This window comes from Empidonax traillii, unplaced genomic scaffold (genome assembly GCF_003031625.1).
Source record: "Empidonax traillii isolate 1590-97213 ecotype Southwest subspecies unplaced genomic scaffold, ASM303162v1 scaffold849:size447321, whole genome shotgun sequence".
Lineage (NCBI taxonomy): Eukaryota > Metazoa > Chordata > Aves > Passeriformes > Tyrannidae > Empidonax > Empidonax traillii.
Genome location: NW_020956042.1, coordinates 344196 through 362554, shown reverse-complemented (window position 1 = coordinate 362554; position 18359 = coordinate 344196). Strand labels below are relative to the sequence as shown.

The 18359-nt window shown below is 35.0% G+C and overlaps 1 protein-coding gene across 1 annotated transcript in view; it reads right to left on the bottom strand.

The window, feature by feature from the left end:
* Window positions 1-1428: 1428 nt before the first annotated feature.
* PRKX (protein kinase X-linked) overlaps window positions 1429-18359 on the bottom strand; it is a 53634-nt gene continuing 36703 nt past the window's right edge. Inside the window, exons 5-9 of the mRNA XM_027902202.1 lie at window positions 12516-12611; window positions 10332-10389; window positions 7715-7792; window positions 4509-4657; window positions 1429-4096 (exon numbers count right to left, since the gene is read on the bottom strand). Coding sequence (XP_027758003.1) covers window positions 4532-4657; window positions 7715-7792; window positions 10332-10389; window positions 12516-12611 — 358 coding nt within the window. The 3' untranslated portion in view covers window positions 1429-4096; window positions 4509-4531. The remainder of the gene's footprint in view (window positions 4097-4508; window positions 4658-7714; window positions 7793-10331; window positions 10390-12515; window positions 12612-18359) is intronic.

The following is an 18359-nucleotide window of genomic DNA, read 5'->3' as shown; positions in this document are numbered from 1 at the left end:
TCCTACAATTCAGTTTGCTGTAAGTTTACAATATTCCTGGTTTCAAGGATAAATATGATGCTTGACATCATATGTGAATTTTGGAGAGTAGATGGAAAGCAGGTGTGGAAGACAGAATGGAAAGCTAGTCTTCCACTGAGGACAGCAGAAGAGCCTTTTACTTTGTGAAAAGCTGCCTGAATTCTGAAGCTGAGATTGTAGCGGCTTGCAGGAGTTTGCATAAGAAGATATGCTTGATATGTGCATTACTAAGAATTTATGAAGTGCAGGGCAGGATATCCCATTGTAACAGTGCCAGCTGCTTTCAACCAAATCTTATAATATCATATTGTTACTGGTTAATAGTAGGTCAAATGCTGTTTTAAGAGTGTTTTGCACTAAAGAGGGCTCATGAACCATGAAATGAGAAATATTCAGGAGTAAAGAGTAATGCTGTGTAAGCGTGGTCTAGCAAGACTTATCGGCCCTACACGAGTGAAAAGGGGATTTTAAATGTCCTTTACTGGGTAAGACAGAGCTACAGGTGCAGCCAAAAAAGATACAGTACTCAGAACAAATGAACAAAAACTCTACCACATGACTGGGGTAAGAACAAGATGCTAAACCAAATTCTTTACAAACATCCTGGATGCTTGTTACCATTTAAAGATTTTGTACGTTTTAACTGAGCAGCTCTTTTGATTCATGTCAAAGATATGACTAAAAACTTTCCAGGGCTCACTGCAGTGTTCCTTCACTTTCCATTAGCAGTTTCTTGAAGCACATAACATAGTGGTTTATTACAAGAGAAAAGCATCAATGCACAAATTTTTGAATGAAGCAAAGGCAGAAAGAAAAATTGTGTTACAAAAATTAACCCTTAACTAGTACAAACTGTATCCAGTTGGCTCTATGACTATGTAATTACATCTGCCAGATTAAGATATCTAGTGGGCACGAAATAAAACACATTTGACCCAAGAGAAGTAATTTAACACCAACAGCCAAACAAATTTTGTTGAAAATGGACTTTTCAAGTTCTTCATGTAAGATGAAATAAAGGTTTAGTTAGGTGTGCTTGACATTGTAAGAATATTTTTTGATGCTTAAAGAAACAAATTGAAATAAGTGTTCTGGAGAGCGTTCAGGTCATTAAGCTGTGAGAATGTCAAAGCAATTAGGGTCATATAATCAAAGTTTAATGAGAAGTCTGAGTTAACACTTTTTATTATTGATGTGCTACCTGAAATGATTTTGAAAATATACTTTTTGGTGCTTCTTCCACACCATCTGAAGTATGTTCCGGCACTTGTGTCTTGTTCTGGAAAGACTTAACTCCCAGAAACAAGGAACAGTTGTTTTTCTACTCCCTCTTCTCTCCCCTTCATAATTTTCTTGGATGAAGAACCTCAACCTCCTCCCAACACAAATGGAAGCAAACTAGGTTAAAACATTTAAAAAGATATAAAGGTTTATTAAATGAATCCAGATTTGACAGATATTACATAAATTAAACAGCAATAAAGTTTTACTAGGGTTTATGTACAGATCACAGTGATTTTCATTGTGCAATGAGGGCTGACTTTGTAACTTTGAACAGTACTTATACATGTGAGCTACAACAAGCAACCAGCAACATACAACGTTAGTTCAAGTTAACCTCGCAAGTCTAGCAGTTCAAACTGATTATGCAGCACACAAATGCCTGCTACCACTATCACTACTACACAACAGAGTATTTATTTATAGAGCAGTCAAGGTTTGCCATAGAAAAGTGCAAAACATAGAAAGTCTGTACACAGTACAGTACAAAAAGGAATCATGCTACAGTCATTGAAAGCTGAAAAACAATTCTATAGCATAGGAAGCACTGCATCACAACTCTTCTGAATGGCAAGCAGATGGGCTGAGGAACAGCCATAGCTTATTCGCTTTCAAAACTGCAAAATCCCTGTTCATCCATTTAAACATAGTTTAGTACCTATATTTGACCCATTAACAATGACTTTCTACAGTGGAAGATCACACTAGTTAAAGCTCAGTAGCACACATATTCATCGATCAAGCTAATTTACAGGAAAATTTACAGCATGTTCTTCATTGAAATCATGAAGCATTTATATCATTTGGTTACAAGGCAATTGAGTTTATAATGCAAGTTTATCACTTAAAACCTCAAACTGGGCAATTAAAAATATATATATATATATATATAAAACTCAAAAATAAAGGTTGGTTTTTAATGTTTAACATTCTTGTTCACTGATGTAGAATACCAAAGGCCTATGGGCTCTTTTGCAAGACAACAGTCCTTATGCAACAGTCTAGATGCAAAAACACGTGTTAACAGAAACAATCAAAGTAAAATGAACTTCAGAGAATATCCTACTTGAATAGAAAATAAAAAAGTGTTCTAGTCTTCTTAAAAAAAATCCATAAATCCAGAGCTTTTAGTGAAGTGTGTATCTGCATGAGCTCTCTGACAGAACGACATTAGTGGGCCATGAAGTCCCAGCAAAGACTTAAAATAAAACAGGCTCACTTGTGCAAATAAATTAAATGGGCTGGTAATACCTCATTAAGTCCAAGACTGTAGAAAAAAAAATAACTGATCACTTCAAATAATGCTTCAAAAATGTTTTGGTTGTAGTTTTTAATTCAGGATTTGAATTAAAAAAAAGATTGAAAGCAGTTTTGTACTAGAAAGCATGTTGACGAGGTCAGTAGTTAGAGGAGTATGTACACATGGCTCTGGAAACAATGTAAAGTCAATTTAATTACTTTTTGCAATTGAAGCACTTCAAAAATCAATTCCCCTATATTAACACAAGCATCACAATATATAACATGAAAAAAAACTAAAATAAAATTCTGACTTGTATACAATCTACCTTCACGTTCATGTGCATTCATATACACAGATCCATATGCACATAATGATATTTGGTGCTACTTAAAATGAAGCAATATTGCAAATACTTCCAAAATACAGTGTTACTTTACTCTCAAGCTATTGGAAAGGTGTTAGGACAGGATGAAAAAAGACTCCTACATCTAAGGTTTGAGCCCTATACATATGAAATTCCTGGCAGCAGAAAGTTCAGGGCATTTTTGAAAAAGTAGGAGCAGAAAAATTAGGCTTTACTATATATTCAGTCTTCCCTCTGATATTCTGAAGCACCCAGCATTCAACAACTACTATTTCACTAATGAGAAAGGTCTGTTATGGCTCATGCTTGGAGAAGACAGCAAGCTTGAGACAGAACAGCTCCTGTAAGAGCTAGTTAGAGCCCTTTTTTCAGTATGCACTGAATTGCATGTTTACAGTGAGTTTTCATGTGAGGAATCTCATTTCAGACACTGCAAAATCACTAAAATTCCCAGTTTGCAAAGAGACATAATTTTAACAGAACTTTTAAATTAGCCATTAAGATGCATCTTAAACAGCAATAAAACATGCCCTTGTCTTTCTGCTTTCAAGTACTATGGTTGCAAGTGTGAGGCATTGGAAATTTTAGGTACAAATCTTTTTTAAAACGCAATTATTTTTATTTTTTACAAAGAACTATAAAATGTATATAAGATGATGAAAAACTCATTTATCCTTTTTAAGACTTTTATTCTTAAAGAACTTCTTGAAAAACATTATTTGAAAAATAAAAATCATAGACTCTGCAAAGTACAAAAATTTACATCTTTGCACAATTCCTGTGCTTTAGTTGTTTTGTATTCATTATATACATATATACTAATTTGTGCTTTTAATTACACAAGTTTAGTATAAACTTATAAAATTAAGTCTATGAGTTAACTATGCAAAAAAGATCTGGGAATAGCAGGAAACTTAACCATAAGTTAAAAAAAATAAATCCTAAAAATACTATTTTAGTGAGTCTGCTTCAGAGCAGACTATCATTATTAAAATTAACTAAACTAATGTCAAATGTTTACAGCAAAAAATCATTCTTGCCTGCCTCCACCTTTTTAGGTATTTACTATATACTAATACACATATTTGAATGTAGTATCATTCTTAGCTACAAAGAAAATTTTCATTTACATAAGAACTCCATCATTCTTTGGACTTGCTCTTAGGACTTCAATTTTCTTCCAGTTTCTAAGACAAAAAAAGGAACACAAAACAAAAGGTGGAGTATGTGAACTGAATAACAAGTATCAAACTATCACAATTAAAAGACAGAACCCAGGGTAGAGAATTAATCTGAAAATCTTATTCTTCTAACTAAAGCCTGCATTCTTAATAGAAAAACCTTGCAATTAAGAACAATCACATTATCTTATCTGTCAAATCAATCTAGATATTTCCTTTTAACACACTATTTTAAAAGATTTAAGGACAGGACTTAAATATCTCTATGCAAATAACTCTTCATCACTGTAGAAAACCAAAGCCTGTGAGATAAATTATCTTTGTCATTCCATAAGCCATTAGGAATGAGAAGATGTAATTTCTGCATATGGTCTCACTCGGCAATGTTTTCAAGATGGCTTCTGACATTTGGACATACCTCGTCCATTGTAGATGTTGCTTTCAGAAGTTCTTGAAAATTTCTAGATCTTTAGGAGGTACTGGAGGTGTCTTATTCCAGTCATCTTCAGGATAAGCTTCAAAATTGGAAGTATCCCCATCATTGGATACTTTGGGTACTATAGGAGGCTAGTCAGAAAAAGCACAACAAAAACGTTAGTACAGTTTCCTCAGTGATCTCCCTCCATCATATTAAAGCAAAAATTCTGTAGAAGACCAATTAAACAAATAGGGTCCAGATTTACAGTTCACATATTTACAGTTCACCTAATAAGGAATGGCATGAGAGAGAGAAGCCTGCAGAAACACACACACGTTCCCACACCTTGTCTATTTTGCAGTTAAATAATGTGGTTAAAAGACACTTATAATACAGAGATCTATGTTATTAACAATAGTTCTAGCTGCTTTGCAGACTGAAGATAACTACTGCAAAACATTACTACAACTAGGCTTCCAGGCGCATGCCATCATGGCATAATCAGCCACTCTTCTTCCTCACTCCTCCCCTCAGCTGTGGCCTATGAACAAAATGGAATGTAATCGTATTAGGTTCCTTTCAACTAAGAAAATGTCTTCATAGCAGTGTGGGAGACTGCTTTCTAATTGAAGGAGAAAAGCCTCCTCTGCTCTTTGGTTTTGAATAGATTGATTGGTTTTAAGATGGCTGAAATTACTAACTTCTCTGTATCTCACACTATCTAGTAGGTAGTGCTTTTTCCTAACGTAAAAATAAATTCAAGCAGGTAAAGAAACTGCTGCACTGTAATTCATTTCACAAGGGTAGCTGCAAAAGCAGCTTAATTCAAATGGATTTTTTTAATGATACCTGAAAGTGCCAAGAGAAGTATCTTGTTTTCTCTTTCTCTCCTCAGAGGATCCTTTCAATGTCTAGTACTGCTCACCAGCTTCACAGTACCTGTAGTTTTTCTTTGTCTTATATCAAACATTCAGATTACTTTACCCTTCTGCCCACAGGCTCTGAGATAAAGCTCCCTTCTGGAACATTTAATTAACTGCAAAAGTTAATGTAAGACAAACGCCTTTTCTGTTTCTCAAAGGACATTCATCTCTCTAACCCTCTTCTCAGCAACTGAGAGTTGAACTATCATCCTGAGTCCAACAGAACACTTTAGAATGAGAAAACCTTACAGATGATAACTAAACTGGCTAATAGGAATTATACCACAGACAGAACTATAAAGTACAGCAAAATGTTACTCTGCATCTCCTCAAAAAGATGAAAGCCTGCCTTCCAACTGCTTGTGAGATCTTATCTGATTTTCTGGACTTTTCAAAACGATGTCATCATCGGTAGGTTTTAAATGGGAAAGCAAGGGCCCCTGAGAGGTGATACTTCTAACCTTCAGCCAAAAGCAGAGTCCTATTTTTGCACCTGGCAGTCTCAGTACACTGCCCAGATGCTTAAAAAATGTGCAGAATCTGTTCTGTTCCAGAGAACTGTCTGCTCCACTGTGGGCAGTGACTATACCCCCACCTCCCTGCAGGCATTTTGGCAGGAAAAAACAGTTTTGCAAAGTGACACACAGGAAGAGACAACAAAAGAAAAGAGAGAAAGGATGATTAATGAGATTATTTTCTCTCAGCCATTAATATTGCTGATACTTAAGACCTTATTAGGACAATGAATCAATGAGTCATTTGTACACTAGAGAAACTCACACTTTTTACAGGGAAAAGGGAGCATTGTGTGCATTATTTCATGTTTTCAATCTCTTCATCAGTATGAAATACAGTGAGATTGTAAAAACAAATTCTGAAGAATACAGCTGCCTCTAGAAATCAAGTAAAATTCTGAACCACTTTACATCCCTGCTCTGAAGTTTAGTTAAGTAACATCTTGTCTTCTAAGAACTTGATGTATTCATCATAAGGATTAAGGAATAAGTTTTGGATTCATAATAAGGAGTGTGACAATGACTCTTCTTAAAATTTTTAAATTTTTATTAAAAAAAAAAAGCCACACAAAGGAGGTTTGGGCCTAAGATGTTTGACTGTATGTCTAACAATCAGGTTTTAATTTGTTTAATTTGTTTGTTATTGATTTAGTAATACAGAAGGTCTTCATAAACTTTAGAATTTGAATACTTATAAAACAGGTTATCGTCTAGATTGTGGTTTTTTGCAGATTTTGGTGAACAGAATTTACAGTAAATAATTTGAAAAATGTGACTTCATTACAATACAACACATATATAAAAAGCATTAACTGGGTGTAGTAATGATTAAAAATAAAACAAATCCACAAATTTAAAAATACGTGAACTTATGTCTATTAAAGAAAAAAGTCATCTATAGCTTTGTATTAGGATGCTGTTTACAAGAATACATCAAGAACATTTTAATCTCCTCTGTTTTTTGAAGAACTCAATTCCAGATACCTAGCCAGAAATTAAGTATAAGAAACTAATGCAAAAAAGAGAAAAACAAACATTTAACTGGTACTTGATTGACTGCATATGGCAATCTCTGTTACAGAAAATCACTGCTGTAAGAAATTATATGAGTTAGAACTCTGGGGAAGGAAAGAAAGAAGGCAGTTTTACTTCCAAAAGACTTGAAAAAGTGTTTTGTAATGTTGATAGCTTTTGCAAACATCTGCTCTCATACAATACTAGAATTCAGTGCTGTTAAAAAGTGTGTTAGAATTACATTCATAAATCCTTCTCTTTCACCTTCCCTATTCCTCCTACTCCCATATGCTTTACATTTTGTTAAAGCATTTACCTGAATTGAACTTGGCACAAAAATTTAAAGCTCAGAGTAAAATACTTCCATAAATGTAAGGGCAAGGGAAAAAAAAGTTATCAAGAGACTACCAATCCTCTCCATCCCTCTAAATAAAAAAACACGTATAAGTAATTATTTATAAAACCCTAAAACTGAAAACTAAATGTTGCAGTAATTAATCAACATCAGCAAACCAAAGCTGGTTTTTTTTTTAGACATTTCGTAAGTAGACAAAAATGCAAACAGACAGTCATACAATTAATTCTGCATTGTAAAAGGGTAAATACGCATTTAATTACTGAAGTGTGCATATAGACATATAGTCATACACACACAAACACACAGATGCAACAGCCAACAAACCTTCAACAGATCAGCTTAAATGAACAGTGAGTTCTCCTTGTGATGTCCTATACAGTATTTTGCAGAATATACCTTTAGTCTCCTTTGAGGTACAGCGTCCCAATCTATAGACCTGAACCATCGATGCCTCTTCACATCATCTGCTCCATTCTTTACAGGAAAATAAAAAAAAAATCAAAATAACTATTTTGTTAGTTATATGTATTCCAAACCATGCATTTCATCATAAGACCTATGCTATCAAAGCAGACTAACAGTCTATCCTTTTTTCTTTTTTCAGGTGATAATCATTAAAAATTCTATAGGATAAATTCATAGTTTTAATTCCCAAGCAGATCCTGAGTTCCAGCAATAAGATTTGGTGCTTGTTTGTTTGTGTTTGTTTGTTTTTACTGTTGTTGCTGTTATTTGGCTTGGGTTTTTTGTTTTTGGGGGGTTTTGTTGGTTTTTTTGTTGTTTGTTTAGAGTTTTTTGTTTTATTATGTTTGGAGGGTTTTTTCCATTCTTCTGGCACAATGGTGATGAAGAACAGGCTTTAATGTACCCACAAAACCATTCACTACAGTTCTATCCATTTCTGTCTTCCTCGACATTTTAGACAATACGTTTTATTCAGACATATATTCTAATTCTTACACTAATAAAAAATAACTGAAAGTTGTTGGTGTCTTAAATAAAAATATTGTCTGGGAAGCACAAAGTTTTCTCAAATATTACAGACACTTAGTGCTGACAGCAAGAGATTCTCAGTACTGTTACAGAAATAAACATATTAGAACATTTGTTTTCATTTTAGATATACAGTTAAAGGTGCCTGTTTTGATTATGTACATAAGGAACAAAAATGTCTTTTTCCTTTTTCATGATTAAACTTGTTTCAAGCACAGGCTCATTCTCAAGGCATTAAGCACTGGGGAAAAACAGATGGTTCTCTGTTTCAGGCCTGATCACAGCACAGCACTCAAGATCATACCACATACAACTCCACAAAATGAAGCATATCACACATTCTGAGATTTATGTGGAGTGGGACTATCCATTGCTCATATCCTATGAGGCATCAAGAAGAACAATATATCACCCAGTTCCCTCAAAAGCAGACATGTCTCAGTGCTTCACCAGAAAATGTCCAGTGGAATTTACCTCTTTTTAAACCTATTACAATCATGGAAAAGGATCAGAGACAAGTCTGACCTGCTGCTCCCACCCCAAAACCTGCTTTTCATTAGAGCTGGTTTTGACTTTGACATTTTAGTCAATTGCAGGGAAAAACCTCAAAACAAATCTAAGCAACCACAGATTAAAAATGACCAAAACCAACACAAAAGCCAGCCAAACACATTTTCTAAAACCTATGTTTGAATAAATCAAGGTTTGCTTGCCTTTTTGTTTTCCCTCAAAACTGTCAAAAGATATAAAAATTTTCACTAGTCAATCAGGTTGAATTTTCAGCTTATGAAATCCTCCTGCTTCTACCCCTGAAAAACACTGCAAAGGATTTTGAAGGATAAGAAAAACCTTATTTCCTGGCTTTTCTTACCAGTCTGACTTCGTGTCATAAAAGACTCCGAAAGAAAATCCTGGGCAGTTGGTTAGAGCATTTACACTTTTATCAAAAATGTTCAAAAAACACCTGTATGACTGTGCATCTTCTAACTTCTTCACCTATGTGCACCATTCATCGTGCTTTGGGCAAAAAAGCAAACCTTTAACCTCCCTTGCCCAGAGAAATAAACATGTTAGCTCTCCCTTAAGAAATAAAAGATTACCCAAGCTAATTTTGGTATCTGCCACACTGTAAGAAAAAGAGCAAGTCAATGAATAAAGGATTAATTTACTCTGCCAGAAGGGTAAATTAACCTACAATGAGTTTGTGTAGTGTTCTGACTAGCCTGTTAAAGTACTTGAGTTAATTCACAAGCTGCTAACTTCTCACTGAACTACCAACCACAGCTACTGCACAGCTGTAGAGTCAAGTAAGTTTGTCATACAGCTCTCGTCATCTTGACATCATACATAGTGCCACATAAGGACAGCTCGGAGAATTCAGAGGACTGCTTTGTATTCCTCCTTGATATACCACAGATACAGGTCTATTTCTGAGGCAGGCTGAAATGCTACCCAGGACATGTGAGCACAATCTCTAGTAAACTATTGCTTTCAGAAGTCTGTTCAGATTAGGATGACTAATTCTTCCTGGTGGAAGACTGCTTGATTGTGCTTAATCAGCCACACCAAGACAATGACCAAACATCAAGGTATTACAACAACTCTTATGCTCTTGAAAATAATTTTTAAGCTTCAAATACGATTAGTGCTCCTTCTGGGATTAACAGCTCCAAAGAAAGAACCAAATGAGCCGACCCCATGTACTACAGGACTTAATCCCACGTTCTTGGTCTAATATAAATTTTCAATTTAATGAAGGGGGGGTGGTAGTGGTGAATAGGGAGGGAAACTATCATGAAGGATTGTATTAATCCAAATAGGAGTATGATTTTCAGAAAAACAGGAATACACAGACTAAACTTTGAATTTAGGATTGCATAACTAAAGTAATGTATGGGAAACTGTAACATTTTCATGCTTTTAAAAACAAAAGCTATAGAAGAGCTGTTCTACATCTTTTCTACAGAATTATTTCAACCTCATGCTGTGTTTTGTGTTAAACCTAACATTTTACACTGACCTTCATATTTCCTAGTCGTCTTGTTCTGTCAACCACAAGCAGCTTCTTAATAAGGTCTCTGAAGTAAAGAAAATACGTTCTCTGTTAAACAAAAGTTATTCATATTTGACTATCACACAAATACAGACATACTTCCCCCTTTGACTCATTCATTTCCTCATATTTGAGGACATTTTAGAGGAAATGATAAAATAGAATAACCTGTTTTAAAAGGAACTTGCAGAATTCTTGCACTTTCAAGAAACAAAGGAAACAAACTTTCTCTCTCCCCTCTCTTGCCAAGTAGCACCATTTCTTTGTATTTTTCTATTTTGCTAGGCATTCCAACTCTCAAAATGGATCTCAAACCTCTTTGTCAGAACACAACCCTAATACATATAAAGCAGACAACACTGCAACTGTATCTTTATGCTAAATATTCAGAGAAACCATGAAAGAGCTAGTCATCTGCTTAAAACTAGTAATATCTATAAGCTGTAATTTCACTGAAAATTAAAATTATCCCGAGGTTCATTGAACAGTTCTTCAGAAAGCTAAATCAACATTTTAAAGTATAGAGATATAAAACTCTTCCATTTTAATAGCAAAATACTTTAAATATTAAGCACCAAATAACTACAACATATATAAAAAGTGAGTATCATAATCTGTTGAATTACCTTGATGATTTATGAGTTGAGGGAAAAACATGGTTTCATATTTCTGCAAGCAGTTACTTTTTATCTCAAAGATTATTTTGCTATTTAATTTTAGAGAAATGGCACTCTGGTCTAATTGCATAAAGTACAATGGCAGGAAAGAACAAAAGTTTAACCATCCTTATTTGTAGAATCTTAAATAGACCTGAGAGATGATACACTCTATGAAATGCTGGGGATCTACAGAGTATGGCTATTTCTAATACAAAAAATTAAAGTGTCAATAGCCTTATTTACAGAAAAGAATGCAAACATAATAATGACATGCCTGCCTCTCTCCATCCCTATCTGTAACACCTACTACCCAAAAATCAAAACAGTATTGTGTCACCTATCCTTGAAATCACAAAAGCCTATGCATAAAGAATATACGAACTGAGAGTGAATGTGCTGGACTGATTGAGAAGCTGTTGTATTTGGCAGGAATACAATTCTAAAATTCAAGTGGAAAAATATTCAATTGCCAAATAAAAGAATAGAAAAGTCCATGTCGAAAGTGATTTTTAAAACTCATGATCGTTCCAGACAATCAATGTTTGGAATAGATTATACCATGTGACCAACTCCTTTTACAGTCACCTTCACAGTTCTTCACAGAGAAGACCTTTCCTTACGGAAGAGGCTACAGGAATGACTATAAGCCTACTTTAAAATAGAAGTAGGCATGAAAATCCAGAAACCCAAAACAGATTCACAGAGTTTATGGACAAAGGTAAAACAGTTTCCTATTCCTATATAACCAGAAAACATTTCATGGATCACTTTTGGCTTGTTTCAAAAAGTCATCACAGAGCAGTTAAGGGATGAGTCTGCTTGGTGGTACTGTGTTGCTACTAAAGATGATACTTCCTGCATTTGACAGAAAAAATATTCATTACATTGAAACAAATAATAGATGGTTTAGTGCTTCTTTATTATATAATTTATAAAGAATCATTTAAAAATTATCATGTTAAAGTCTATTCAATAGATCTGTTGTTGTATGTATTTGGGGAATCAAACTCTACATGAAGGTCTCTCCAGACCAATAATCATTAAAGTGCTGTAGCAGTAATGTGCCAGAGTTCATTTAAGTAGTTATGCTGAGAATGATTTAAGTGGTATGTACGTATACAAAACAACAATTTAGTGTTTGCTTCCTGCTCTCCTAATTTTTACTCGTATTAAATTATCTCATTCTCTTTCTCTTCTTTCTTACAAGGACCTTCTAGCAATGAGGTTTGTACAAGGTGGAAAAGCATTTAATATCCCAGAATACGTAGAAAAGTGAGAGTCAGATACTGTCTTACAACCATATCACCAGCGTGAAGTCTACCAAATATATAAGTTTATTTGGACTGCAAGTGTAAATGTAATCTAAAATATTTTCCAACGTGGTGTTTCAGAAAATCAGAATCTGGTATCTTGTCTTCTGTGAAGATCCTTCAGAAACAGTGCTTGGGAGATGTTTAGAAAGTAAAATACAGTGTTGGAGTCATGGACTTACTTTACATATAAGTCCAAATGCCTTGGGAAATCTATTTTGCCAGCAAGAATCTTCTGATATATACCAAATGGATTGTCATCAAAAAATGGAGGAAACCTGTTTTAATACAGACAATTTTTAGAGGTTAGAAAAAGAAGCTCTAAAAATCTTATAAGCAGTATTAGATTATAGCAATTCCCCTCAGAAATAGCTGATTACATCATTCTCTTTCATAGGGCACCATGAACCAAATCCTAACTTGAAGAATAACTTATGGCTCTCATTGAAAAACTGCTAACATTTTTGTACAAAACACGCTGAATGTAGAATTAATATTGAAGTATTACAATAGAATTGAAAAATATAAGATTGTTACACTAATACAGTAAAAACACAATTTATTAAACAAATTTTCAGTGTTAGAAGTAAAAAATGCTTTGCCTTTATCTGTAAAAACCCATGGGTATAGTTTCCAAAAGAGAATTACCTTTTTTGACCTTGTCCTGTAATGGCAGGCATACTCTTATTCACCAGTTACTGTCTAAAGTGTTAAAGGACCTTCACATAAATACACTGTCCAGTTCAGTTACTTATTGTACTTCTTGACTTCAAGTATGTTTTGCTAGATAAGGTTTTTAAAAGAGACAGACTGTTCAGAACTCTCAAAATGTAGCTGTCCTTCTGTGTGGGACAGATTAAATACTTATTTCATAACCTTCCCATGACGATCAGTAAATCAAGATGCAATTAAAATTCTACATTTATATTTTCTACAAAGTTCTTCATGAATTTATGAGCCAACAGAGGCTGCTTCTTGTTGTACAGCTACAGTAAGAACTTAAGAGTTTTCTGTTGCACTTCCTTTACTAGCATAATACATTACCCTGATTACTGCAAGAGGCTCAGAGTACATCAGGGTGCATCAGTACAGCCAGTATAGGCAGCTTAGCCCAAGTGCCAAGAAATGTCTGAATGTCAGTCACGTTTTTAAAAGTTAGCACAGGAAACCTTCTAAAGGAATGGAATAAAGAACTACTAATTTACTAATCTCAGTCCTGCTCTGCCTTCTGTAAATGAATGAAGTATCCCTCTTACTATGCTTCTGTCTCAAAATGCCTACAGAATAAAAACTAACAAAAAAAAATAAGATTTTGAGTGTCAACCATATTCACAACATCCAACCACTATTACAGTTCAATGTTTAAAACATTTTCACGTGACCCTAACATTTTATAATTACTTTCTAAGAGAACTTAACTGTGTGTATACACACACAAATACAGCGCTGGTGACTTTGGAAATCACAGACAGCACAAACAAGAGCGAAACCAAAACTTCTTAATTTAATTTTCTTTATTTTATGGTAATCAAACTAGCTTATTCCTCAACAAGTACTATATGTTATTTCCATTCTGTTTTAAGCAATACTAATTTCTTCATTTTTCAGCTGATGGTCAAGTGGATTAGCATTTCCTTTGAAATACTGTAAAATTTGGCCATGGGCAAATTCAAATTCCATCAGAATAGTTAAGTAAAGGTGTCTGTAGGCACACAGCAAAAAAACAAGTAATAGTTCAAAGCACTGAAATGCACAAACAAATATGGTTAAGGAAAGACTAAAGAACATTTCTTGGTGGTGTTCAAAAAGCCAGAATAGTTTCATTATGAAAATCTACTTTCCAGGTAACTGGAAAATAGAAGAATATCAGGAAGAATACTTTGGTTATCAAAAACTCCTGCTTTTACAATAAAGAACAAGAAAAACATGATTTCCAAAAGTTTCTTTTTTAGTCAGGTAATATTAATCTTCTTCACATTCTTGACAACAAGTTGACAAAGCACTCAATTTCCTATTTGTTGTTACGTATTAGCATCTATAAGTGCATAAAGCTATCAGAATGAAACTTTGTGACTATTTGTATTACAAAAGTGCCAGCTGCAGTACAGAGATTACTGTACACTGAGGCATGAAATCCAGAAGAACAAAAAGTGTGCGCAGTTTTTTACATATTTACATGTTTAAATTGCTCTCGGCTTTCCCACTTTGAAAATTCCAAGTTAGAATGTCTAGAGCTCTTGAGAGAAATTTAAATCACACTTGGTTATATAATAAGTTTATGGCAATGCTGCTTAAAGTGTATTTGAACTGTATAAAAATGAGAACTGCTTTGAATGATTACATAGTTTTCTTATGGACAAACCAAATAACTTGATTTTGATGCTTCTTGTAAATGTCTGTCTTCAACACAGCACAGTTTTTAGACAAAACAACGTAAGTATTGTGCTGGAAGCTACCTAATAAATCATCAAAAAACCCCTTGAGCTTCAGACTGTCTTCACACCATAAGACAAAAACAAACAGCTGCCTTTTTTCCACCAACTGAAAACAAGCTATAATATAAATAGTAATATCCCCGTAAATGGAACAACAGCTTCAAACCATTCCTTTTTCTAATTTATGCATAACAATGGCACTGACATTAGTCTCAAAGATAACAATCCAATGAACAGAAGTTGTAAAACCTCAGGTGAAAACACACAGGTCTGAGAATATCAATACACAGACAAGAACCACCTAAAATGACAAACCAGCATATCACATATGACCACCAATACAAAAAAAAACCCACTAAGCCCTCATTAATAGGCAAAATTCAGTTAGCTACGTATCTGATGACAGTACAATTACAACCTAACGTATTTAATGTTAAATAGCAAGTATATTTTCCTCTACGGTAAATTGTCACAAAACTTATTTACTCAAAATAAACAGATCTTCCAACTCTTAGTACCAACAACTTGTTTCCATTGTCTAGATTAACTATACAAACTTGTGTTCTGTAAAGATTTCTTCTCAACTTCGGTTCTCCCTGTTCTTTCCCTTTCCTACATCTTACTATCTTAAACCTAACTGAGACCTTGCCTTAAATCTAGTATGTGAAGAATTAGAATTCCATGGGCCTCTAGGGACTAAGATAGGGAAATCAGACACCATAGAACAGGAAAGTGTGGGTTTGTTTGTTTGTTTTTAGAATGACCATTTCCTTACATATACCTCTATCAATTCTTTTCAATTGCTTTTGGGCTTCAGAGAGATTAACTTCAGGAAATAACTACCAAATGTTTAAAGTTAATTTACTTGCAGACAAGTCTTGAAGTTAGGTTTTGTTCACCTTCAAAAAACTTTTGTATTTCTTAAAACTTCTTTGGGTTTCAAAGGATAAAGTTAGCTACGACTGTCCATGCTTTGAAAGCCTCGATAGTATAAATATCAGGCCACATCTTCAGTTGGTGAAGGAAGGCATTTTAAAACACTACTGTTAACAACAGCTAAAAACTGATAAAACACTAAAAGCACCAACCCCATGTGAAACTCACCCACCTAAAGGGAACACATACAAGCCATAATCTCTGCCTCTCTCTACCCCTCGGAAAAAAAAAAAAAAAAACAAACAACCAAACCCTAAGTAGTATCAATCTACATTCCGCAACTCAAAAAAACCCCAACAATTACAAAAAAAAAAAACCACCAAAACTAAACTAAAAACCAACCAAACAAAAACCAAAATCAAAAACCAAACAAACCAACAACAAAATCCAAACCAAACAAACCAAAAACAAAAAACAAACCAACCAAACAAAAAAACCACACAAAAAACCCCCAAAACTCCAAACCAAACCTCCAAACAAAACCACCCCAAACAAACACGCTTGTGTGAAGTCCCTATCCCAGCTTTGTATAATGACTGAATGCTGCTTTTTATTTTTTAGTTTTGGATGGAGTCCCTATCCCAAACAGCATTCAATTATGAAAAGCACGTCTACACAAATACTGTAGTAAAGGCCATGACAAAAATCGCACACAGCTGACAGCTGCTCTGTCAATCAGCCTACATAAGGCCCAACTGCCTCTACTGGTTAAAGGTCTCTAAAGCCCAAGTGTTGAAATTAAGCCACCCCTCCCCACTGCCCCCCTGGAATCCAGGTCTCATCCCTTGAGCCAGATGGTGTCATGACACAGAAGACCCTACATAGAAATGACTGCAGCTGCTCCTTTTTTTTCATGAAGAAGATATGCCACTCATATTTCAGTAGAATATATAGCAGCCATACTTCAGCAGCCTCCAGTCTTGAGGTCTGACTCCAGAAATGACATCTTGCTCAATTATCACCTGTAGTCAGTATGCTAACTCTGTAAAATAGAAACTTTGTTTCTATTATTGCTCTAGTAAAAAGAATCCTATCAACATCTCTGTAAGGCACACAAAGAAAAAAGGCCTGATATCCACTTACATTGAGACCACACAGACCAGAGTGGTCCCACTGAAGCCCGTGGCAGGAAGGTAAATCACTCAGACTACAGCTGGGTGACTGCAGCACCTGCGCTCATGTTACAGCACCAGATGCTTTTACCTACAGTTTCCTGCTGTCTAGAACTAAGATTAGTGGTAACAAGCCTGCTGGGAATTGCTTGTTCCTTTCATTCCTCTGAGAAGGATTCCTCTTGACCAACTTGGGCTGCTCACCTTACAGGAAGCGACAGAAGAAAGGTGAAGCCTGGTCCCTGCACAGACCAGCCTACATAAATAAAGACTTTGTATCAGACCAGTCAGCAAAACCTGCCTGGGTCAGTCAGCACTATTACACATTTTTATATTTTTCTGTCTACAAATTGCCTTGAGATTCAAAGTCAATGCATATGCAAGCCTCCAGGACATAAAGAAAGCAAGTAATGGGCAGCAACACTGTCCTGGGATAAAGTTTTGATGCTATTGGGTGGACTTCTTCATAGCAATACACACTGTGGATTAGATCTCTGAAGTGATCATTCATTCATCAGGGGATTTCCTTGATCAGGCAATCTGATGAGTTTCTCCAAACACTGGAAGAGTCACCAAAGTTACTCTGAGAGTGACAGTACAAACTAGCGAAAAGGATGAATAAACCCAAGCAAGGACATTTTGTTTCGATCACTCTACAGGGCTGCAGATCTACAATGAAAGGCCCCAGAGGCAACCTGACACACACGTGGAAGCTGAGAAGGCATAGAACACACTGAGTTAGATACCAAAAAGAAGTTCTAAGAACTATGAAACCAAACTGATGAAATATACTGTTTCTTCAGAAACTACGAAGGCCTTGGCCCCGGCAGATGAACCTCAGGATTAAAGGGTGGGCTCAGTTCCGCGCACACTGTGTCTCACCTAAAAAATCCAATGCGCAGGCTGGAAGGTGGAAAGACCTTCCCCAGTTCTTCGTTCGCGAAGAGACTGGCCACCACCACCACCACGAAGGCCTTGCCTTCGCCTGCATTTATGCTACAACATGGCAAAGCCAATTGCTTTTAAAATCCTTGTCTTTTCTGCCAGTACCTTCACACAGTGCAGCCAAGACAAGACACGCAGATGGCCTTTTTTAGTACATAAGCAGAATTTCACATTCTCCCTAAGTTTATTGTATTGAAAACAGTATTTCTTTTTTGAAATCAGAGCAAATTAAGGCAATTATTTTTATATAACTAATACTAAAAAGTCATTAACAGTTAATTATAGTAATGTCAGAAACTCCATCTTAAGTTTAAATTTGTATCTTCTGGAAACATGGCTTATCAAACAAACTCTAAAATATCAAATGCAGCATTTGAACAAACTGATTTTAAATACATCTTTAAAGCTTTTCCCTGTTCTTCTTCCTTTGATTTAAAAAAAAAAAAAAATCAGTGCTCAGTAGTAATACAAAGTGTATTAATACTTTCTACTTGCCATTATGTATTTTTACAGACTAAAGTTCCCACTGCAAGTATTATATCACTATGCTAGAAATTAATTACAGAAATAATCCTCTTCTTTAGCATTTAAAGGATTT